Raw genomic sequence first — 23,510 nt, 5'->3', positions numbered from 1 at the left:
ATTAAGTATTCCAGTCCATGAGCACGACATACCTTTCCATCTATTTATGCCTTCTTCAATTTCTGTCACCCAAATCTCACAGTTTTTATTACACAGATCTTTCAGCAACTTGGTTAAATTTATCAAGTATTTATTCTTTTTGATCAGTTGTAAATGGGATTATTTTCTTAATTTCTCTTTCCAGTAGATTCTTATGTACAGAAATGCAGCTGACTTCTGTACATTGCTTTTGTGTCCTGAAAATTTACTGAATTTCGTTTTAAGTTCTATACTCTTCTGGGGGAGTCTTTAGAATTTTCTGTATATACTGTATATCTGCGAACCTAAAAGATACAAACTACTGAAAACTGACTCAAGAAGTGATAAATTAGTTTAAAAGACTACTCACAAAGAAAAGCCTAGGCCAAAATGACTTCCCTGGTGAATTCTAACAAAGGTGTCAAGAAGAATAACACCAACCTTTACAAACTCTTCCAAAAAGTAGACTGGAAGGGTACGCTTGCTGTCTCCTTCTATGAGACCTGTCTTATCCTCATATCAAAACCAAGGACACCACCAGAAAGGGAAACTGCAGAGCAGCACCCCTTATGAGTGTAGACGCAGAATTCCTCAACAAAACATTAACAGATTGAACACAGCAGCATCTAGAAAGGGTTGTACACATCACAAAGTGGGATTTATCCCTTGAATGCAAGCTTGGTTTAACATGAAAGTAAATCAGTGAAGTATGCTGTCATAAGAGAAGAAAGGAAAAAAATCGCATAATCCATTCAGTGGATGCAGTTGACAGAACTGAACAGCTTTTCATGATGAGAACAGTAAGCAAACTAGGTATAGAACGTCCTCAGTCTGATAAAGGCCATCTGTGGGAAATGGTGGAATGCTTTCTCCTTAAGACCGGGAGGAAGACAAGGATGTTTGCTCTTGCCACTTCTACTGTAAACAGTGTACTTGAGGTTCTAACAAGGGCACATAGGCAGGAAAAGAAACAAAGACATTCAGATTGGAAAGGAAGAAATAAAACTCTCTGTTCATTGATGATATGATCTTGTCATCTAGCTTTTCTATCCATCCATCCATCCATCCATCATCATCCATCATCCATCCGTCCATCCATCCATCCATCCATCCATTTATCCATTCATCCACTATCCATCCATCATCATCCATCATCCATCCATCCATCCATCCATTTATCCATTTATCCATTTATCCATTCATCCACTATCCATCCAACCATCCATCATTTATCCATTCATCCACTATCCATCCATCCATCCATCCATCTATCCATCCATCATTTATCCATTCATCCACTATCCATCCATCCATCCATCCATCTATCCATCCATCATTTATCCATTCATCCACTATCCATCCATCCATCCATCCATCCATCCATCCTTTATCCATTCATCCACTATCCATCCATCCATCATTTATCCATTCATCCACTATCCATCCATCCATCTATCCATCCATCATTTATCCATTCATCCACTATCCATCCATCCATCTATCCATCCATCATTTATCCATTCATCCACTCTCCATCCATCCATTCATCCATCCATCTATCCATCCATCATCTATCCATTCATCCACCACCCATCCACCCATCCACCCATCCACCATCCATCCACCCATCCATCCATCCATCCATCCACCCATCCACCATCAATCCATCCATCCCTCCATCCCTGTAGGGTTGCCCTGAGGCATTTATTTCCCTGGGAGGCAGGAAAGATGAGGCCCCTGACAGGTAAGTGTGGGAGCTGCAGACCTTCTCTTAGCTGTTGATTGAGCCTAAGTAGACTTCTCTTTCTTTTGCAGCCGGAGAACATACTGTGTGTCAATCAGACAGGACACCAAATAAAGATCATTGATTTTGGGCTGGCCAGAAGGTAAGGGGGTTGTATTTTGGCACTTTGACCGAGCTCCTTGGGGACCTTGCCTGGCTCTCCTGGGCGTGGTTACCTACAGCTCAGCTGATTTTTTAGTATTGGGAGTGACATACGAAAGGTCTCTGAAAAGGAGGCTGGTAGCTTTAGATTGTGACCACCCCAGGGGCAGCTTTTTGCCGTGGGCTCTGCTTCCTCTTCACACCACCTGTGTGAGCAGAGAGGGGAGTGATGGTTAAAGGGGGGACCCTGAAAGGGAGTCTCCAGCAGGTTCATTCTATTCACGGCCCCAGCCTCCTGGACCCAGGGTGTCCTGGGCTGTGTGATGTCTCCATCACCATCCCTGCCCTGCAGGAAATGACTGGGTTAAATAGGAAAGTGTATATGTGGCCATGTGGTTGGCACCGTGGAGGAGCGATTGTGCCACGTAGGGCTGGGCGAGGTCCTGGGGACAGGGTGACAAATGAGGTCCCTGCTGATGGGCAGGTGTGAAGGTGGAGTGAAATAAAGCATGACAGAGCCATTGAGGGAGGGTGGTCAGGTTGTCACGTGTCAGCGCAGGAAGTCTGCCTCGTGCGTCCTGGTGAACCATCTCCAAGTCCCTTCAAGTGCCGAAGGCCTAGTGCAGTGCAGCGCTGCCATCTGGCCCCTGTGTGGTCCGGTTGGTGTGTGAGGATTTCTGAGCTTCCGCAGGGTTCTGACCACAGCCTGCGCCCCTGGGGCGGGTTCTCAGCTCCCTGGGCATTGGATGGAGTAGCTGTCCGTCACATGATGCCTGGCAAATCGGAAGTTCCTGTTATGTTTTTCTGATTGACACTTTGATGTTAAAGAAGTTTTAACATCACAGAAAAAACTGGGGGGAAGAAACAGAAATTTCCCATAGACACCCCGTCCTGCACATGCAAAGCCTCCCCCACTGTCCACACGATGAACCCACACGGACACGTCAGAGCCGCCCCAGTCCAGCCACACCGCACACTTCACACAGCTTCCACCCAGTCTGCGCTCCTGCGTGCGGCCCTGTGCTGAGGATGGTATTCTGATCTTCTCTCCTCCTCACGTTGTGAAGCCTGGGGAGGCAAGGACCGTGGCTTTCTGATTCTCCCCGTGAACTCAGGAAAGCCTGAAATTGGGGGCAGGAGGGTGATGACTCCCATGAGTGGTGGGCTGTGGAGTCTGGCAAGGTCTAGCTGCACCGGCATCAGCCCCAACCTCCACGTGTGCTCCCGGGGTCTCACCACCCCCGTCCCTCCCCAGGTACAAGCCTCGGGAGAAGCTGAAGGTGAACTTCGGCACTCCTGAGTTCCTGGCCCCGGAAGTTGTCAACTACGAGTTCGTCTCGTTCCCTACCGACATGTGGAGTGTGGGCGTCATCACCTACATGCTGTGAGTGCCCAGTGCGGGCGGGGCCATCCGTCTTAGTTGGGGTACCCTTGGGAGCAGCAGAAATCAGAGTGGGAGTCGGTTACTGGGGAGGTGTGTCCAGGAAACACTTGAGAGAAGAAAGGGGAGGTGAGGCGGGAAGGAAGGCAGACAGTCCCCCCTGTGAGCAATGAGTGTAACCCTCAAGGGAGCTCTGGGACCTACCATGGACACTCACTTCCTCTGCTCTCCACGGAGGGGCCAGGGAGACGGGGTATGCGTTCACCAGCGCTGACCCGGTACTGCCTGTGGGCCGATCCCTGGGAGACAGGGTATGTGTTCACCAGCGCTGACCCGGTACTGCCTGTGGGCCGATCCCTGGGAGACGGGGTATGCGTTCACCGGCGCTGACCCGGTACTGCCTGTGGGCCGATCCCTGGGAGACGGGGTCTGCGTTCACCAGCGCTGACCCGGTACTGCCTGTAGGCTGATCCCAGTGGCACTGATTCCTGGAACTTTGGCCCCACTGGTGAGAAAGCTTCCAGCCAAGACATGCAGGTGGACTGCAGAGGTGGGAGGCAGTGAGGGGGGTGGGCAGGGCGTGCCAGGGACCAGCACGGCTAGTAATTCCAGGTCCTGAGTGGGAACGGCGCAGAATTAAGAAAATAGAACTAAAGAGAAAAAGGATGGGGTGGGAAGGTCTCTGCAATGCTGGTGGCAAGAACAGAGCGCTCTCCACCCCTCTGCCTGCTTTATTTATAGGGTAAAGTGAGGCCATTAGCAAATCAAAGAGATCTCTGATCACATTTCCAAGGCAACCCAAGAATTCTACCAAGTGCAGAAAACCCCCACCATACATAACATCTTAACTTCACAAGACAAAGGATAAGAAGGATATCGCCTCCAGTCTTTCCGAGAGACTTGGGGGATAGAACTGAATATAAACAATCCAGCACCACAGCTAACATGGAGGTGTGGAAAAAAATAGTCTTTAGCAACTTCACAGAACAAGTGAGGTGGGGGGTTGGGCAGACTGTCAGCTTACTGCCAGCTCCCACACCTCTGTCCCCCAAAAATCTAAACTGCAGAGACTCTGTTGGCTTTCGGTCCCCAACAAGGGTGGGACCCCTGGCCATGCCATCGGACCTGTGCCTCCTTTGTACACCCTGTGTCCTGTGGGCCAGCCGGACAGTTAGGGTGGGCCTCCTCTGTGTCCTGTGGGCCTCCTCTGTGTCCTGTGGGCCAGCCGGACAGTTAGGGTGGGCCTCCTCTGTGTCCTGTGGGCCTCCCCTGTGTCCTGTGGGCCTCCTCTGTGTCCTGTGGGCCTCCTCTGTGTCCTGTGGGCCTCCTCTGTGTCCTGTGGGCCTCCCCTGTGTCCTGTGGGCCAGCCGGACAGTTAGGGTGGGCCTCCTCTGTGTCCTGTGGGCCTCCTCTGTGTCCTGTGGGCCCCCTCTGTGTCCTGTGGGCCTCCTCTGTGTCCTGTGGGCCTCCTCTGTGTCCTGTGGGCCAGCTGGACAGTTAGGGTGGGCCTCCTCTGTGTCCTGTGGGCCTCCCCTGTGTCCTGTGGGCCTCCTCTGTGTCCTGTGGGCCTCCTCTGTGTCCTGTGGGCCTCCTCTGTGTCCTGTGGGCCTCCTCTGTGTCCTGTGGGCCTCCCCTGTGTCCTGTGGGCCTCCCCTGTGTCCTGTGGGCCTCCTCTGTGTCCTGTGGGCCTCCTCTGTGTCCTGTGGGCCTCCTCTGTGTCCTGTGGGCCTCCTCTGTGTCCTGTGGGCCTCCCCTGTGTCCTGTGGGCCTCCTCTGTGTCCTGTGGGCCTCCTCTGTGTCCTGTGGGCCTCCTCTGTGTCCTGTGGGCCTCCCCTGTGTCCTGTGGGCCTCCTCTGTGTCCTGTGGGCCTCCTCTGTGTCCTGTGGGCCTCCTCTGTGTCCTGTGGGCCTCCTCTGTGTCCTGTGGGCCTCCCCTGTGTCCTGTGGGCCTCCTCTGTGTCCTGTGGGCCTCCTCTGTGTCCTGTGGGCCTCCTCTGTGTCCTGTGGGCCTCCTCTGTGTCCTGTGGGCCTCCTCTGTGTCCTGTGGGCCTCCCCTGTGTCCTGTGGGCCAGCCGGACAGTTAGGGTGGGCCTCCCCTGTGTCCTGTGGGCCTCCTCTGTGTCCTGTGGGCCTCCTCTGTGTCCTGTGGGCCTCCTCTGTGTCCTGTGGGCCTCCCCTGTGTCCTGTGGGCCAGCCGGACAGTTAGGGTGGGCCTCCCCTGTGTCCTGTGGGCCTCCCCTGTGTCCTGTGGGCCTCCTCTGTGTCCTGTGGGCCTCCTCTGTGTCCTGTGGGCCTCCTCTGTGTCCTGTGGGCCTCCCCTGTGTCCTGTGGGCCTGCCGGACAGTTAGGGTGGGCCTCCCCTGTGTCCTGTGGGCCTCCTCTGTGTCCTGTGGGCCTCCTCTGTGTCCTGTGGGCCTCCTCTGTGTCCTGTGGGCCTCCTCTGTGTCCTGTGGGCCTCCTCTGTGTCCTGTGGGCCTCCTCTGTGTCCTGTGGGCCTCCTCTGTGTCCTGTGGGCCTCCTCTGTGTCCTGTGGGCCTCCCCTGTGTCCTGTGGGCCAGCCGGACAGTTAGGGTGGGCCTCCCCTGTGTCCTGTGGGCCTCCTCTGTGTCCTGTGGGCCTCCTCTGTGTCCTGTGGGCCTCCTCTGTGTCCTGTGGGCCTCCCCTGTGTCCTGTGGGCCTGCCGGACAGTTAGGGTGGGCCTCCTCTGTGTCCTGTGGGCCTCCTCTGTGTCCTGTGGGCCCCCTCTGTGTCCTGTGGGCCTCCTCTGTGTCCTGTGGGCCTCCCCTGTGTCCTGTGGGCCTCCTCTGTGTCCTGTGGGCCTCCTCTGTGTCCTGTGGGCCTCCCCTGTGTCCTGTGGGCCTCCTCTGTGTCCTGTGGGCCTCCTCTGTGTCCTGTGGGCCTCCTCTGTGTCCTGTGGGCCTCCTCTGTGTCCTGTGGGCCTCCCCTGTGTCCTGTGGGCCTCCTCTGTGTCCTGTGGGCCTCCTCTGTGTCCTGTGGGCCTCCTCTGTGTCCTGTGGGCCTCCTCTGTGTCCTGTGGGCCTCCCCTGTGTCCTGTGGGCCTGCCGGACAGTTAGGGTGGGCCTCCTCTGTGTCCTGTGGGCCTCCTCTGTGTCCTGTGGGCCTCCTCTGTGTCCTGTGGGCCTCCTCTGTGTCCTGTGGGCCTCCTCTGTGTCCTGTGGGCCTCCTCTGTGTCCTGTGGGCCTCCTCTGTGTCCTGTGGGCCTCCTCTGTGTCCTGTGGGCCAGCTGGACAGTTAGGGTGGGCCTCCTCTGTGTCCTGTGGGCCTCCTCTGTGTCCTGTGGGCCTCCTCTGTGTCCTGTGGGCCTCCTCTGTGTCCTGTGGGCCTCCTCTGTGTCCTGTGGGCCTCCTCTGTGTCCTGTGGGCCTCCTCTGTGTCCTGTGGGCCTCCTCTGTGTCCTGTGGGCCTCCTCTGTGTCCTGTGGGCCTCCTCTGTGTCCTGTGGGCCAGCTGGACAGTTAGGGTGGGCCTCCTCTGTGTCCTGTGGGCCTCCTCTGTGTCCTGTGGGCCTCCTCTGTGTCCTGTGGGCCAGCTGGACAGTTAGGGTGGGCCTCCTCTGTGTCCTGTGGGCCAGCTGGACAGTTAGGGTGGGCCGAGAGATCTGCTTCCGGCTACACACCCTCCAGTGTGTGGCCTCACCTGGAAGGTCCCAGGCCCGATGAAGTCATGCTTTGCTCCAGTCTATCCTTATGGCACGGCTGTGACCGTGTCCCCACACTGTGTGTGTGTGCTGCACCAGACGGGGAAGTTTGAGGTCCCCACCGGCCAGTGGGGGTGCCCTGCCTCTAGAGGAGCCAGAACCCAGTGTCCCTTTGGCCCTGAGGCCTGGGGAGTATCTACATCCGCCTGGATGTCTCAGAGACATGCAGAGCTGTTTACAGGAAACCAGTGTGTACCTGACACGTGGGCTTACCGGGTGGGGCCCCGGTGTTCTCTGCACTGCAGGGTGAGGGGCACAGAGGTGAGCGTGACTGACGGGATTTACTCGCACACTCGTCCTGCCTCAACGGTCAGCCTTCCTTCTGCTCCTCCTGACCTCCCCTTCCTGGGCCGAAGCAATGGGAGTTTTTTCTTTCTGTTGAACCCTCTTGGTTCTGGTTAGTTCTGCTCGAACCTTGTAGGACCCGTTTCTGTCCCGTCCCGGTGTGTCGGCAGACGTGGCTTCCAGGTACTGACCGTCCTCTCTCTCCTCCTAGACTCAGCGGTTTGTCCCCGTTTCTAGGGGAAACAGATGCCGAGACCATGAATTACATCGTGAACTGTTGCTGGGATTTCGATGCCGACTCCTTCGAGGGGTTGTCGGAAGACGCCAAAGACTTTGTGTCCCGGTTGCTGGTCAAAGAGAAGAGGTACCTTGATTGTGTGTTCCTCCCGGAGCGTTCTGATGGGGACTGCAGACTGGGGATGGGATGGCCAGGTGTGCCGGGCAGGCCCTTCCCTGTGGACCCATTTGTCCGGGGTTTCTCAGACGGCCACTTCTTGGGAACAAACAAGATAGCAGGGAAATTGATGAAGGAAATAATTTTAAAAACACCTCAGAGTGTAAAATCTAGACGGAGTTGTAGAAAGGGCCCTGTTTATAGGTTAGTTCCATTTCCAGGTCATCATTTTTTTGTTATATTATAGCTTTGTTACTATTATTATATTTCTTTTTTTCCAAGTGAGAGGAGGGGAGATAAAGAGACAGACTCCTGCATTTGCCCTGACTGGGATCCACCCAGCAACCCCTATCTGGGGCCGATGCTCTGCCCATCTGGGGCCATGCTTACAACCAAGCTATTGTTAGCGCTTGAGGCAGAGGCTCCATGGAGCCATCCTCAGCTCCTGGGGCCGATGTGCTTGAACCAATGGAGCCATGGCCGTGGGAGGAGGAGGAGAGAGAGAGAGAGAGAGAGAGAGAAGGGGAGGGGGAGGGATGGAGAAATGGATAATCACTTCTCCTGTGTGTCCTGATTGGGAATCGAACCTGGGATATCCACACACTGGGCTGGCACTCTACCACTGGGCCACCCAGCCAGGGCCTCCAGGTTATCAATTTTAATAGGCTAATGTTGAAAAAAAGGTGTGCCGTGCAGTTGTTCTTCCCCAGAATAAAGGCCAGGAGACCCCGTTTTCTGATGCGGAAGCCTTCGTTTTCAGCGGCCATGTCGACGTCAGTTTTCTGTTCTTGGACATGGGGAATGGCCCAGGCGTGGCCCCAGGGTCTGGGTTCTGAGACAGCGCATGGTTCCCTGGCCTCTACAGTGTGTTTGTTCCCGGTTGTGAAAGCTTACCGGAGGGAAAAATCCCCAGTCCGGAGGAACAAACTGACATTGTTCTCTGGAAGGAGAGATGAGCTCCCTTCAAAGCTCACTTTCTTTTACTTCCTAAGAGCTGCTCTGGGCTCCGCTGGCCTATTACTGCAGCGCGGCCTCAACGCCCCTGCCCCTGGGGCTGTGAGACACTGTCCCTCCACAGAGGTCTGGGGACAAGTTGCTGGCGACTTCCCTGCACTTCTGAGGGGGATTTGGACACGAGGACGTGGCGTGAGCCCGTCGGGTGATTACTCTGACCCTTCCGGACCTGTACCGGCAGCAGCAACTAAACCTGCCGGGGGCTGTTTGCTTTCACAGCTGCAGGATGAGCGCCACCCAGTGCCTGAAACACACGTGGCTGAGCAGTCTGCCCGCCCGGGCTTCCGAATCCAACGCCTGCCTCAAGTCGCAGCTGCTGCTGCAGAAGTACCTGACTCTCAGGAAGTGGAAGGTATGTGTGTGTGTCTTCCAACGCATCCTCTGAAGGGGCTGTTGCTAAACCTCTACTGACATTTTGATTCTAAAATAGGAAGTTTTGTTTTCCAAACCTGTTAGGCTCAAGTAAAAAAAGAAAAGCCACGGACTGACCCACAATGACGGGGCGTACACGTGGTATGTAGTCCGTACTCACGTGGCCCCGAGGGGACAGGACGGGTCAGCGCACACGTCCTGTGCCGGCTACAGCTGGGGACCCGCAGGGGCTGGGCGAGCTCGATGTGGGAGTTCTGTGATCTTGTCTACAACAGAACGCTTTGGTACCAAGGATGCCAACTATCTGAAAACCCGCTGTCGCCCGGGGAGTGGCTCTCCCAACATTTCTGTTTTTGTGTGTTTTTTACTTCTTTTCTTGTAATTTTCTTGTTTTTTGTTTTCCAACATTTTGATATTGACTCAGAGCCTTGATAAAAACAAACAAACAAAGTGCTTTGCCAGGGGAACCAGCACAGGCAGCCAGACACACACAAGCGGGACGCAGATACCACGTGTGATGCGCTCTGATATTTGGGTTCATTCCCCAAAATCCTGGTCATAACCCAGTGATTTGATTTCATGAACCCCCGGTGGGCTGTTATCCATGTGAGAAGGATAACATATTTTACTTCAGACTTGCTCTGAACAGGGCCATGAAAGTCATGTGACCGTCCCACTTTAAGTTTGCTAGAATCTCGTTTTTCTTTTTAGACTATTGGGTTTTTTTTTTGTTTGTTTTTTGTTATTTGTTTTTTTTGAGAGAGACAGACAGAGAAAGATAGGAAGGGAGAGAGATGAGAAGCATCAATTTGTAGTTATGGCACCTTAGTTGTTCATTGATTGCTTCTCATATGTGCCTTGACCCAGGGGTTCCAGCTGAGCCAGTGACCCCTTGCTTGAGCCAGTGACCTTGGGCTCAAGCCAGCAACCTTTGGGCTTAAGTCAGTGACCTTGGTATCAGGTCAATGACCTCAAGCTCAAGCTGCTGAGCCTGCGCTCACACTGGATGAGCCCGCGCTCAAGCCAGCGACCTCAGTTTTGAACCGGGGACCTCAGCGTCCCAGGTCGATGCTCTGTCCACTGCGCCACCACCGGTCAGGCCTTAGGTTCTCTGTTTTTTTTTTTTTGTATTTTTTTTTTTTCTGAAGCTGGAAACGGGGAGAGACAGTCAGACAGACTCCTGCATGCGCCCGACCGGGATCCACCCGGCACGCCCACCAGGGGCAACGCTCTGCCCACCAGGGGGCGATGCTCTGCCCCTCCGGGGCGTCGCTCTGCCGCAACCAGAGCCACTCTAGCGCCTGGGGCAGAGGCCAAGGAGCCATCCCCAGCGCCCGGGCCATCTTTGCTCCAATGGAGCCTTGGCTGCGGGAGGGGAAGAGAGAGACAGAGAGGAAGGAGGGGGGTGGGGTGGAGAAGCAAATGGGCGCTTCTCCTATGTGCCCTGGCCAGGAATCGAACCTGGGTCCCCCGCACGCCAGGCCGATGCTCTACCGCTGAGCCAACCGGCCAGGGCAGGTTCTCTGTTTTAAAAGAAACCCAAGTGCCTAACTTGCTCACGTCCTTTTATTGTTTCTCTTAAAACACTTGGTCTAAAAATATGCTTTTTCTTCCCCTCCTTTTTTTCTCTCTCCTTATCTCAAGAAACATTTCCACGTGGTGACTGCTGCCAACAGGTTAAAGAAATTTCCATCTTGTCCCTAATCCTCGGGGCCCGAGAAAACATTGAGAGAGGTGACGTGATGACTCATAATTTAACAGAACCCAGCTGTTTGCTAGTATTGGTCCCACTCACTTTGTAAAAAAATAAATAAAGAAATAAAGAAAAGGTTGTGGCGGCAGCCTGGCTTGTGGGCGACACAGAAAAGCGCCTTCAGGACGCGTCCTTGGCCTTAGATCTCTAGTTTGTAAAGCCGTCTTCCCCTGCAAGTGCGCCTCCTCCTTGAGGGGTGTGGGCATGCTGAACGTAGGCAGGAAAGCTGTTGGCTGGGTCAGACTGGGTTTCTGAAACGCGCTGGTCAAGGAACTGACGGACTGTCACGCAGGACGCCTCTGTCTGACATCGTCTCCCTCCGTGCGGAGTGGTTCTGGAACTCCGCTCCGCTCCAGGCTGGGCTGATGTGTTCTTGTACGGCTGGCTCTGGTGCCCAGCAGTGTGGACCGTGGGGGAGTGATCCTCCAGCCTGTGTTACCCTGTGCTCCCTGTGGTCCGTGGGGGAGTGATCCTCCAGCCTGTGTTACCCTGTGCTCCCTGTGGTCCGTGGGGGAGTGATCCTCCAGCCTGTGTTACCCTGTGCTCCCTGTGGTCCGTGGGGGAGGGATCCTCCAGCCTGTGTTACCCTGTGCTCCCTGTGGTCCGTGGGAGAGGGATCCTCCAGCCTGTGTTACCCTGTGCTCCCTGTGGTCTGTGGGGGAGTGATCCTCCAGCCTGTGTTACCCTGTGCTCCCTGTGGACCGTGGGGGAGGGATCCTCCAACCTGTGTTACCCTGTGCTCCCTGTGGTCTGTGGGGGAGTGATCCTCCAGCCTGTGTTACCCTGTGCTCCCTGTGGTCCGTGGGAGAGGGATCCTCCAGCCTGTGTTACCCTGTGCTCCCTGTGGTCTGTGGGGGAGGGATCCTCCAGCCTGTGTTACCCTGTGCTCCCTGTGGTCCGTGGGGGAGGGATCCTCCAGCCTGTGTTACCCTGTGCTCCCTGTGGTCTGTGGGGGAGTGATCCTCCAGCCTGTGTTACCCTGTGCTCCCTGTGCACCGTGGGGGAGGGATCCTCCAGCCTGTGTTACCCTGTGCTCCCTGTGGACCGTGGGGGAGGGATCCTCCAACCTGTGTTGCCCTGTGCTCCCCTTTCAGTTGCCTGGATCTACAGCAGCACATCTGGCAGAAATATCATATGAGTCACACACATAATTTATAAAAAAATGTCTAATAGCTCCTTTCAAAACAAAAACCTGGTGAAACGGATTTCAGTTCATTTTTGCAATAAATCGAGAGCACCACTTCCATAGGAAACCAATGTGAAATTAATGAGCTACTTTGTATTTTTGTATTCTTTTTCTTTTTCTTTTTCATACTCAGTCTCCAGAATCTGGTGTAGGGTTTACACTTTAAGGACATTTCAGTTCTTCAATTCACAGGCTAGGTTTCCATCAGACATACTTTTCACTTGTATGTCGAGTTCATAAAATCGTGGAAAAAATACTCAAGTTGTTTGAACTCTCCCACATTTTCTAATCATTGAATTAAGTATCCAGTTTTAGGTTTATTTAAAAGAAAATTAGAAATTCGATAGTGTTAAGTGCTTACTACCCACATGTGGTTAGTGGCTTCTTTATTGGGAGGGCAGACAGAGGGAGAATCCTTTATCTACCAAATTATATACCCCCCTCCCAAAATGCTGTTGTTTTGTACGTACAGAAACAGTTTTTCTCTGAAGTCCCCTTAAGGTGGGAATGTGGATTGTAGCCTCCCTTACCTGAAGTTCTAAAGCTTCTTCTTTCTGAATTTTTTTTTTTTTTTTTTGTATTTTTCTGAAGCTGGAAACGGGGAGAGACAGTCAGACAGACTCCCGCATGCGCCCGACCGGGATCCACCCGGCACGCCCACCAGGGGGTGACGCTCTGCCCACCAGGGGCGATGCTCTGCCCCTCTGGGGCGACATTCTGTTGCAACCAGAGCCACTCTAGCGCCTGGGGCAGAGGCCAAGGAGCCATCCCCAGTGCCCGGGCCATCTTTGCTCCAATGGAGCCTCGGCTGCGGGAGGGGAAGAGAGAGACAGAGAGGAAGGAGAGGGGGAGGGGTGGAGAAGCAGATGGGCGCTTCTCCTGTGTGCCCTGGCTGAGAATTGAACCTGGGACTTCTGCACGCCAGGCTGATGCTCTACCACTGAGCCAACTGGCCAGGGCCCTGAATTTTTTAAAATGACTTTTGAGAGAGAAAGGGAGAGAGAAAGACAGGAACATCAAGCCGTTCCTCTGTGTACCGACTGGGGATCAAACTGGCAACCTCTGAGCGTCCGAATGATGCTCTACCCAGCTGAGCTACCCGGCCAGGGTTCAAAGCTTTTACGAAGGCTTAAGTTTTTGGATATTTCTAGTTCTCTACTCTGCTGCTGTGGACTTTGCTCGAGACATTTTCAGGTGGTGACTGTGGCAGTGTCAGTCACTTCTAGTGGCACTTTTCCATGTGAGGGAACAGGCGCTGCCGACTCCTGGCCACCGAGACTCGAAGGCGGTCGGGGGCACTGCTTTCACCCAGCAGGTTGGGGAGACTATGGGGAAACGGGATTCTCCCACTTTTGATGGATATGGACCCAAATAAAAGTTTTGCCCACACTTTCTTTTAGTTTTCTTTTTGTGTGACAGAGACAGAGAGAAGGAAGATAGGGACAGACAGAAAGGAAGGGAGGGAGATGAGAAGCATTAATTCTTCATTGCGGCTCCTTAGTTGTTCATTGATTGCTTTCTTTTTTTTTTTTTTTTTTCATTTTTCTGAAGCTGGAAACGGGGAGAGACAGTCAGACAGACTCCCGCATGCGCCCGACCGGGATCCACCCGGCACGCCCACCAGGGGCGACGCTCTGCCCATCCTGGGCGTCGCCATGTTGCGACCAGAGCCACTCTAGCGCCTGAGGCAGCGGCCACAGAGCCATCCCCAGCGCCCGGGCCATCTTTGCTCCAATGGAGCCTTGGCTGCGGGAGGGGAAGAGAGAGACAGAGAGGAAAGCGCGGCGGAGGGGTGGAGAAGCAAATGGGCGCTTCTCCTGTGTGCCCTGGCCGGGAATCGAACCCGGGTCCTCCGCACGCTAGGCCGACGCTCTACCGCTGAGCCAACCGGCCAGGGCCTGATTGCTTTCTCATATGTGCCTTGACTGCGGGCCTTCAGCAGACTGAGTGACCCCTTGCTTAAGCCAGCGACCCTGGGTCCAAGCTGGTGAACTTTGCTCAAACCAGATGAGCCCGCGCTCAAGCTGGCATCCTTGGGGTCTCGAACCTGGGTCCTCTGCATCCCAGTCCAACGCTCTGTCCACTGCACCACCGCCTGGTCAGGCCAGTCTTTTTAAAAAATTATTTATTGATGTTAGTGAGAGAGGAAGGGAGAAAGGGAGAAAGAGAGAGACAGGAACATCGACCTGCTCCTGAATGAGCCCTGACCCGGGGATCGAACCGGCAACCTCTTGAGCTTCAGGACAGATGCTCCAACTCACCGAGCTATCAGGCCAGGGCCACACTTCCATCTTACATTACAATTCCACTTCTAGAAATTTATCCCTCAGCAAAACTTGAACAAGTGGACTGCGATTTATGCACAATATTTGTTCTGACACTGCGAATGGCCCACGGACAACCTGTGTGTGCCTGCCTGCATGGGCTTAGCTAACGTCAAGTCCGCCATGTGTCCCTAGGGGAGCGCCCCGCAGCTGTTAAAGTGACGTCTGTGCTGACAGCCTCTCCACAGAATGTGTGCGTGTGGCATCGTCCTGTCTGTGGAGAGACCTGTCTGTACCCTGGTATTTCCTAGGACATGCAAGAAGCTGAACAGCGGGGTGTGGAGAGTGGGTGATGGGGAGGTGGGGAATTCCACTTTTTATCATTTGATTTCTTTTTAATGTGAGCACCTATTGCTTTTGTTACTAAAAGTTAGCCACCCCATTGTCAAGTACGGACCTTGCTTTGACTCTGATTCACGTGAAGAATTTGAGATACCCAGGACCAATGTGATTCTAAATGGCATGTTTGATGACAGACTTTCCACTGATGTGGTCTGAGGATGGCGATGAGGTTCCTTCTGTTGTAGGTCACACGACCTTGGGCCAAAAGTGAGACACATCATCAGGCAGGGAGGGGTGGCAGGTCCTCACGAACTGCCGGGTCCTGGGTGATGGGTTCGTGGTGTCCTCACACTGTCCTCATTCCTGTTGTCCGTTGGAAAACTTTTATGGTAAGGTTTTAAACCATGAGGAACTGTTCAAGAACCCGGCTTCCAGAACGCCTTCACAACCGGAGCGGAGCAGAGCAGAGGGGCTCAGGAAGCGGTGGCTCCGTTGCCGGCAGTGTGACCGCTGAGGAGCTGCTGTAGGAACAGTCCCTGCCCTCGGCCAGCATTTGGACGAGACTGCTTCCAGGCAGCCCCCCTGCCCCACAAGTCACTTCAGAAACAACCAAGTACCTGCCACGGTCCAGATAATCACAGTCATCCCCCTGTACGTTTAAGGGGGAGAGTCAGGAACAGCAGTTGTCCTTCAACTCTCACGGAATCAACAGTGAAAGAACTTCAGACGGAGCAAGTATCTGCAAATCATTCATCTGATAAGAGTTTAACATCGAGACTGTACAAAAGCTCCTACAACTCAGCAACAAAAGCAACCCGATTCAAAAATGGACAAAAACTCGAACCTTTTCTCACAGAAGATACGCAGGTGGCCGAAAGCGCACGGAACAGCGCCCAGTGGTCACGGGAGCAATGCACGTCAGAACGAGACGGCTCCTCACACACGCAAGGATGGCTGCCGCCCACACATCAGAAAGGCAGTGCGGACGACGCGGTGGAGACTGGGACCCTCTGCGTGTTGGCGGGAGTGTAAGACGGGCAGCCACTGTGGAAAGCAGTACGGAGGGCCTCAGATTTGAAAATAGCACTGCCATATGTGATTCAGTTCTCAAGCTTGTCTCGAAGGTATTTGAACACCCGTTCACAGCAGCATTCCTAACAGACAAGGTGGCAGCAACCCACACGTCCTCCACTGGTCGATGACTAGATAAGCAAAGCGTGGCCTCTACGTTCAGCGGAGGATGACTCCGCCTTAGAAAGGAAGGAGACTCCCTTACACGTTACACGCTACAGCCCGGTGATCCTCGAGGTCGCTGTGTGCAGTGAAAGGAGCCAGACACAAACGGATGAGCACTGTGTGACCCCGCGGACACGGACACGAGACACATCAGGCTCAGAGACACAGAGGAGGAGGTGTTGCCGAGGCCCCGGGGAGGGAGGGGATGCCTGACGGGCAGTCAGCTCTGCAAGACGAAGAGTTCCGGAAACCAGTTTCGTCAACAATGTGGACATCCTCCGCGCGACGGAACTGCACACTTAGAATGGGTGAGATGTTGATTTTTGTTATTTTACATGTTTAAAAAAAAAGTGAATTTGCTTAGTTTTACCTGATAAGTGGACTCTTTTTGATCTAAGGCTAGAAATCTAAACCTCAGCACCAAATAAAGACAAATTACACACCTCCTCAAAACAAACGAAGACTCCTTTCTGTGTTTATTACTTTAGTTTTCCTCCCACTTTCTCAAATAATGAGCCGCGGTCGTGAATGCCTTCTGAGTGCCACACACCCTACAAGGACCACCTCTATTCTCACAGGTAGATAATATCTCCATTTTGTGAGGAAAACTGCGGCCCTCCAAGGGTTTGAACTCTGCAGGGCCAAGTGTCAGAGCCAGGACGTAAACGGCAGCGTGTGGCCCAGGCCTGTTCCTCAGGGCTTGCTGGGCACGGGCTGCGTTGGGATTGTTTGTGGTGTCTCTTTAGCCGTAGCCCATTAACCAGGGCGGTACCTCAGGTCAGCCCTCGGGTCCTGCCCCAGGCAGGGGTCTGACTTAGAGCGGGAAAAGGGAGCTGCTGCCCTATTGTAGATAACCATTCTGAATAGGTTTTTAACACTGGATGCAATCACTTTGCTGCATTCTTCACTGGTGATAAAGGCAACCTGAACACACATAAAAGCATATTTATTAACTTACATCGTAACACATACTTAAACCAAGAAATTTACACAGAAAACTGAATTAAGTACAGCCTACAAGACTCCATTAGGACGAGAGACGTGTGTTTTGCTTAAAAAAGTAAAATGACTCCAATTCCAGGCGTGCCGGCGGTGGGGAGCGGGGCTTTGCCGACCAGGACTGTGGCCGAGCTGGTGAGCGTGCTGCCCGGAACTCAGCCCCAGTGCCGGTGTCCTTGCTGCTGGTGACAGTCTTAAGGTCCCTGTTATAAAAGCGGAAACCAAACTCCCAGGCACACCCCCCTGCGTGGAGCGGCAGGCAGGGCTCCGTGGCCCCGCGGCCCGCACGCTGAGCTCACTCGGCGCTGGCCTCCAAGGCTCGGGCAGCGTTCTCCAGGATCCGTCTCTTCCACTCCTCGTAGTCCAGCGTTAGGGCCTCGTCGCTCTGTGGTTTCCGTGGGACCTCGACCACCTTCTCCGTTTCTGCCAGAGAAACATTGTGCAAGTGTTTCAAAATTCTTGTTTACATATGAGGTTTAAAAAAAAAAAAAAAAAGGCAAACTTCTTTCAAGTGTCTACTTTATAAGACCCTGAAATGCAAAGTGGGAACAGCAGCTAACACTCAGCTTTTCACTTGTCTGCCCCAAGCATCCAAGACCCCTGACGACAGGTGACATTTACCAAGCACAGAGCTTGTGCTCCACGGGCCCTGGATCGAGCACTGCGACAGCATCACCTCACTGGACCTCATCACACTCTAGGAAGGGGTGCTAACGTTAACCACCTCCTGTAGATTTGGAGAGCGGGGCTCTCGGAAATGAAGTGACATTCCTGAGATCACACAGCAGCAGGTGCTGAAGCAGGATGTGGACCAAGCAGTTTGGCTTCAGCCATGGCACCTCCATGCAGCGTGTGGCCGAGACGCACGGGCCGCTCCCCGCATGAACCCTGGTGCCTGCCTGGCAGTGCCTGTGCACGTCTGGCCTCCTTACCCTTTCCTGGAGGCTGCTCAGCTGCCGTCTTCTTTTTCTTCCACGGCGGAGTGCCTGAGTCTCCCGAGTCTGGAGGCTCTCCTTGAAGGGAAACAAAGTGTCAGCAAGGTTACTATTCCTCCTATCCTCAGTTTTAGTACCTGGGTTTATTCCAGACAACAGACAAAAACCAGACTCCCTGGCAGACCAACTACAGGACAAAGGGCAGAGCAAATGGCCGTGCCCTTCTCTTCCCTGGCTTCTCCGGTCAGAACTGACAAGCGCTTCGCTTCCCGCTCACATGCACGGAGGCCGGCGCTCAACGCTGACGCATGGCAACAGGAGGCCTGTTTTCCAGGCGTGGATTCACAGATCCACAGGGGTTTAAAAAAGTTATGAAGCTACTTTAATGGAACAGTAGAAAAAAACTATTTTCTCACTGAAATCTATCTGGTCCCCATGAAACATGAATTCAGAAAGCAGCCATTGCAGTTTGAAAGGACTGGACTCTTCCTGGCAGGTTTCCAGTGTTCACATGACACGGTCTTGGAATACGGAATTCATACTCACTGTCGATTTGCTGCCCGATCTTCTCTAGTTGTTTACACAGTCGATCAAATATGGCTTTCTTCACACCAGACGTGGCTACCATTTTACTTTTATCCACCTTTAGCTTTAAAATCCTACAAAAGATTTTGACAAATTACTCTTCTTAAGACCAGTATAGGCCCTGGCCAGTTAGCTCAGTGATAGGGCATTAGCCTGTCATGTAGAAGTCCTGGGTTCAATTCTCTACTAGGGCACACAGGAGAAGTGATCACCTGCTTCTACACCTCCCCTTTTTCTCTCCCCTTCCCCCTTCCTGCAGCCATGGTTCAACTGAGTGGCACTAGGTACTGAGGATGGCTCCATGGCCTCACCTCAGGTGCTAAAAATAACTCAGTTGCCAAGCAACAGAGCAGCAGCCCCAGATGGGCAGAGCATCAGCCCCAGACGGAGCTTGCCAGGTGGATCTGGTCAGGGCACATGCGGGAGCCTGTCTCTCTGCCTCCCTGCCTTTCAAGTAAAAAAATATATAAAATAAAAAACTAGTGTGTTTTTTTTTTTTTTAAATGACCAATCACAAACGACTTGTTTTGGTGGCAGGCCCCGTCAGCTCTGAGAGGCAAGCCCGCAGTGGGAGCACTCTGCTTGCCTGCCGCTGCCCTGCAGGGCGCAGGCTTCCGGGGCAGCGTGACTGTCAGGTGCTCGGTATGCTGTGGGGCAAACGAGGAGTCTGGTGACTGGGCCCTTGTTCTCCTATTATTTATATGAAAAACACACCAAGGCTGAAGTAGATGGAACAGAAGCTTTCCGGGGGAAGGAGGCCCCAAGAAGACAACTAACTCACCTGCAGGCCGTGAGCAGCGCGGCGGTGGTGAAGAGCGGCCTGGATAGGTCGAGATCCTCCTGCCGTGCCCGCGGGAGACTGGACTCGTAGCTGCGGGAGAGCAGCGTTTGCACGACTGGTCAGGAAACAGTGTTTCACGGGGACTAATGCACATCAGATCTAAAAAGCTATTTAAACGTAGAAGAGACAAGTTCTGCTACTTTAGCATATTTGTTACTTCTTTAACACTGGAAGTTAGCAGGACGCTGGATAATTTGTGTGTCAGGATAACTCTCTATCGGGGTCCCTTACGTCCATACCTTTGCAGCACCTTTGCGGCCAAGCTCACTGCTTCTGTGCAGCTGAACTGGACAGCCAGGTCTCTTATGCTGACGTTTGAATTCAGGCCCAGTAAGCACTCAAAAGATTTAAAACAGCTCGGATACATCTTCTTGCTCAAACCAGAGAGTTTAGTCAGATAAGCCTTTGGAAGGAAACACACACATGAATCCTAAGTTGTTTATATCAGTGCCTCAACTCTTCAAAATTAATTCTGTGGCAAGTCACTCTTCCTAGAGGTTTGGCTGCATTTTGTCAAAAAACAGTAATTATCTCAGCATGAAGAGCTGTTCCCAGCAGCTCACACTGCGGGAGTCATACACACGTGCAATTTATAGGACAACACAGCTCAGCCAGGCTGTACAAACACAGGAAACGCCCACAGGGTCACTCACTCCACAATACAGATGCCAGTGTGAGAATCATTGGGAAAAGGAGAGAAGTCGGGAAGGACTGGGGGAGGGGAGAGTGTGTGCAGGAGGGGCTGGGAGAAGAGAGGGAAAACAGGAAAGAAACAGGGTCCACGAAGGGTTATGGGCGGAAAAGCACACAGGGGCCACGAAATACGTGCTTTAGGAGGACACTAGCAGCAGCATGGTAGGTGACCTTGAGTTTACACAGTAAAGAGAATGGTGCAAATGCATCTTTTTTTTGTTCAACCTGACACAATGGTTTTAAAGTTCACCTATTCCAGGGGTAGTCAACCTTTTTATACCTACTGCCCACTTTTGTATCTCTGTTAGTAGTAACATTTTCTAACCGCCCACCAGTTCCACAGTAATGGTGATTTATATTTTTTTAAAATATTTTTTACTTATTCATTTTAGAGAGGAGACAGACAGACAGAAAGGAGGAGCAGGAAGCATCAACTCCCATATGTGCCTTGACCAGGCAAGCCCAGGGTTTTGAACCGGCGACCTCAGTGTTTCCAGGTCGACACTTTATCCACTGTGCCACCACAGGTCAGGCGTAATGGTGATTTATAAAGTGGGGAAGTAACTTTATAAAATTTATAAAGCAGAGTTACAACAAGTTAAAGCATATAATAATAATTACTTACCAAGTACTTTAGGTTGGATTTTCGCTGTTTGGCGAATAAATCTTTATAAAACTTACTATAGTTAAATCTGTCTTTTTATTTATACTTTGGTTGCTCTGCTACTGCCCACCATGAAAGCTGGAATGCCCACTAGTGGGTGGTAGGGACCAGGTTGACTACACTGATCTAGAATATAACAATAGTCAGAATTCTAAAACTCTATATAGAGTTTCAATGGGGTCTAATCCAACCAGAAATCGGTGGGACCTGCTTACCCTGTCCAAGGGGCAGTTCATACAGGAGGCCGCCAGGTCCAGGCACATGACCGCACTGCTGGTCTCTGTGGTGTGTGCAGACAGGCCAGCACACTTCACCTGGGACAGTCGCAAGTACTCCTCCGCTTTCCTGCACACAAGGGCAACACATTCACTAAAATTCTTTTCCAGGAGTTGGTCCAGCACTTTGAGGTAACAAGGAATCCAGCCTAGTAGACTTGATTCTGAGCCTAACTTCTTTGCAAATTTATGCTGGGCTGGGAATGAAACATCCTTCGGGGAGGACACGGTTCTCTGACTCTAGATACCACTACGATCAAGTATTACTTTCAGGCGAAAACAACCCTTCTTCCTTCCTTCCATTCCTGGAACAAGCATGGACCATCACGAAGGCCAGCCGGTCTTACCAGGGTTCCATTATTTTTCATCCCTTCCTCTACGTCAGTGGCTTTCAAACTGTAACTGGGAATAAATATACTCTATTAATGACTTACTGTTCTTGGTCTGACTAGCCATAAAATAGAGCTAAAAGATAATGTACTAACAAAACAAGCTTATAAAAGAATTCCTGTAAAATGTTAAGTCCACTTTGTTCCTCTTATAACTGCGACTTAACATTACTGGTTTGGTAATGTTATGTGTTCCATAACAAATCAAATATATATGATCAGTCCTCTCCTTTCACCTCTGGCCAGCCTCCTGTTAGTTAAGAGGCCCGTTTCCCTCTGGCTGATGCACATCTAGGGTGAACATCCACGCAAGAACAGACATTAGCCGGAGCTACACTTCCCATCTGCTTCTCCTCATTCCCACCACACTGAGGCGTGCAGTTCTGATCCTCACTCAAGGCCAAGAGGCGAGTCTGACTGCAGGAATCTATGGGCACTTGTTACACAAAACAAAAACTGTAGTTTATAAGTTACCTGCTAGCTTCAGTTCCTGTGACAACCAAAGAAATTCTGACCTTCAGATATGCCAGCTTAGACGTACTGGCCTTCTTCTACTCATATGAGCCAACTGTGCTGAGTCCAAAAGTAAAGAACTCTTGACCCCTTTTTAGTGATTCCTTTATTCCAGTTTGCTTATTCCTGCTCCTTCTCAACCCCCCCCCCCCCCGCATCAAAGGAAGAAGATGGGTTTTTGAGGACAGGCGTTCCCCCATCTTCTCAGCTGGCTGTCACTTGAATAAACCCCTCTCCTTTGCCACCAGCAGCTTGTCTTACGATTACTGACTGTTCACAGCAGGCAGCTGGACCTGCGGACCACTTTTATGGTTTCAAAACTTTACTTATTGACAGAGACAGAGGGTCAGAGGGATGGACAGATAGGGACAGACAGGAAGGGAGAGAGATGAGAAGTATCCACTCTTCGTTGTGGCACCTTAGATGTTCACTGATTTGCTTTTTCATATGTGCCTTGACGGGGAGGGGGGACCTACAGCAGAACGAGTGACCCCTTGCTCAAGCCGATGAGCCCAGGCCCCTGCCGTGACCTCGGGTTTCGAACCCGCGTCCCAGTCTGAAGCTCTATCCACTGTGCCCCGCCCGGTCAGGCTTATGGCTTCAGAACTTGAATGCAGGAGGCAACCATCCCCGGGCTTGTGAAAACAGATGCTGGGTCTCACCCCCAGCGTTTCTGATCGGTGGGCATGGGGTGCGGCCGGCGGATGGACTTTCCTAACCAGGGGCAGGATACACTGATGCCGCCGGTCCAGGAACCACACTGGGAAAACCGCTGTTCTAGACGACGACCGAGTCCAAGGTCTCTGTTCACACCCTCCGTGCCCTCCCTGACCCAGCTGACCGCCCGGACCGGCCCCGTCCTGCTGCCCACGCTTTAGCCTCGGGCTTTGCTCCCGCCTCTGGGTCTTGCCCGGCCCTCCCCACCTCGGGGCTTCTGCCCAGGCCGTCCGTTACCTCTGCTCGGGTTGCTCGCCCCCCGGCGTCCAAGGTCGGCCCCTTCTCTCATGGGGGTCTCAGGGCCAGTGCCCCCGCCCTCGGCCCTCCGTGCAGGCCGGGCCGCGCTGCCATCCCCGTCGCGCTGGCTGTCACTGTTTTGCTTTCTACGAGGTTCTCGCCAGCAGAGACCTCCATGGGGCCTGTACCTCGTCTGTCCGCCTCCGCAAACAGACCCCCGCGAGGCAGCTGACTGTCCCCTCTCCCCGACCGCGTGCAGCCCGGGGAGCCTCCTACAGGACGGGTTCCGGCCTGACTCCCGCGGGAAAGGTGCGCGGCTCGCCTGGGGAGGGCCCGGGGCCGCTGCGGCGTGCGCGGCCGCACTCACCTCAGCACGCGGGGCTCGGTGACGCCCAGGCGCCGCGCTAAGTGCGGGATCAGCCCCGACTCCATGGCGCCCACAACCAAGAGACGCGCCAACAGCTTCGCGGCGACGAAACCCGCGCGCAGACGTTGCGCCAGCCAGTGCCGGCCCGGCCCCACCCCCCTGCTGCATTCGGATTGGTTGAAACGGGAACGTGAGACCGTCCCCTAAACCAATCCTCGTCTTCCTTCTGCGCGTGCGCACCGAGTGCTCGCGTCAAGGTAGCTAGACGAGAGGCCCCTACTCCTTCCATTCCGACGTTCTTCACAAACTCGATAAATGCTGCCTTTCCCTCTGGCTGTCTCCTTCCTGTCTCCGGGCGAGTCCCCGCTGCCCTGCGCGGCCACGCCCCCTCGCAAATTGTGGAGGGACTGGCTGGCGCCTCGGTCTGTCATTCCCCATTCGGGCAAGGGC

General features: G+C 53.2%; 2 protein-coding genes across 5 annotated transcripts in view; one reads left to right on the top strand and one right to left on the bottom strand.

The window, feature by feature from the left end:
- MYLK3 (myosin light chain kinase 3) overlaps positions 1 to 12,583 on the top strand; it is a 90,004-nt gene extending 77,421 nt beyond the window's left edge. For all 4 annotated transcript variants that reach the window (XM_066242262.1, XM_066242263.1, XM_066242261.1 and 1 more), the window contains 5 exons: positions 1,834 to 1,904; positions 3,159 to 3,287; positions 7,496 to 7,648; positions 8,912 to 9,044; positions 10,709 to 12,583. In XM_066242262.1, coding sequence (XP_066098359.1) covers positions 1,834 to 1,904; positions 3,159 to 3,287; positions 7,496 to 7,648; positions 8,912 to 9,044; positions 10,709 to 10,768 — 546 coding nt within the window. In that variant the 3' untranslated portion in view covers positions 10,769 to 12,583. The remainder of the gene's footprint in view (positions 1 to 1,833; positions 1,905 to 3,158; positions 3,288 to 7,495; positions 7,649 to 8,911; positions 9,045 to 10,708) is intronic.
- A 3,910-nt stretch (positions 12,584 to 16,493) lies between these two features.
- On the bottom strand, positions 16,494 to 23,363 carry ORC6 (origin recognition complex subunit 6). The gene is made up of 7 exons (XM_066243695.1): positions 23,061 to 23,363; positions 20,778 to 20,907; positions 19,445 to 19,608; positions 19,146 to 19,235; positions 18,326 to 18,438; positions 17,777 to 17,857; positions 16,494 to 17,267 (listed from the first exon to the last, which is right to left on the bottom strand). The coding sequence occupies exons 1-7, from the start codon at positions 23,123 to 23,125 to the stop codon at positions 17,140 to 17,142; spliced, it is 771 nt and encodes a 256-aa protein (XP_066099792.1). The 5' UTR covers positions 23,126 to 23,363; the 3' UTR covers positions 16,494 to 17,139.
- Positions 23,364 to 23,510: the final 147 nt, after the last annotated feature.

Source organism: Saccopteryx bilineata, chromosome 9 (genome assembly GCF_036850765.1).
Source record: "Saccopteryx bilineata isolate mSacBil1 chromosome 9, mSacBil1_pri_phased_curated, whole genome shotgun sequence".
NCBI classification, from domain to species: Eukaryota; Metazoa; Chordata; class Mammalia; order Chiroptera; family Emballonuridae; genus Saccopteryx; species Saccopteryx bilineata.
This window is presented reverse-complemented; position numbering and strand designations above follow the sequence as displayed.

Bases quoted from the DNA above. Each gene is read 5' to 3' on its own strand.
- ORC6 (XM_066243695.1), bottom strand. From the start codon at position 23,125: ATGGAGTCGGGGCTGATCCCGCACTTAGCGCGGCGCCTGGGCGTCACC. The intron at 19,609-20,777 runs GTAAGCAGGTCC...TTCCTTCCAAAG, and splicing joins TGAACTGCCCCTTGGACAGG to GCTTATCTGACTAAACTCTC. The intron at 18,439-19,145 runs GTGAGTTAGTTG...AATCTTTTGTAG, and splicing joins GCGCTGCTCACGGCCTGCAG to GATTTTAAAGCTAAAGGTGG.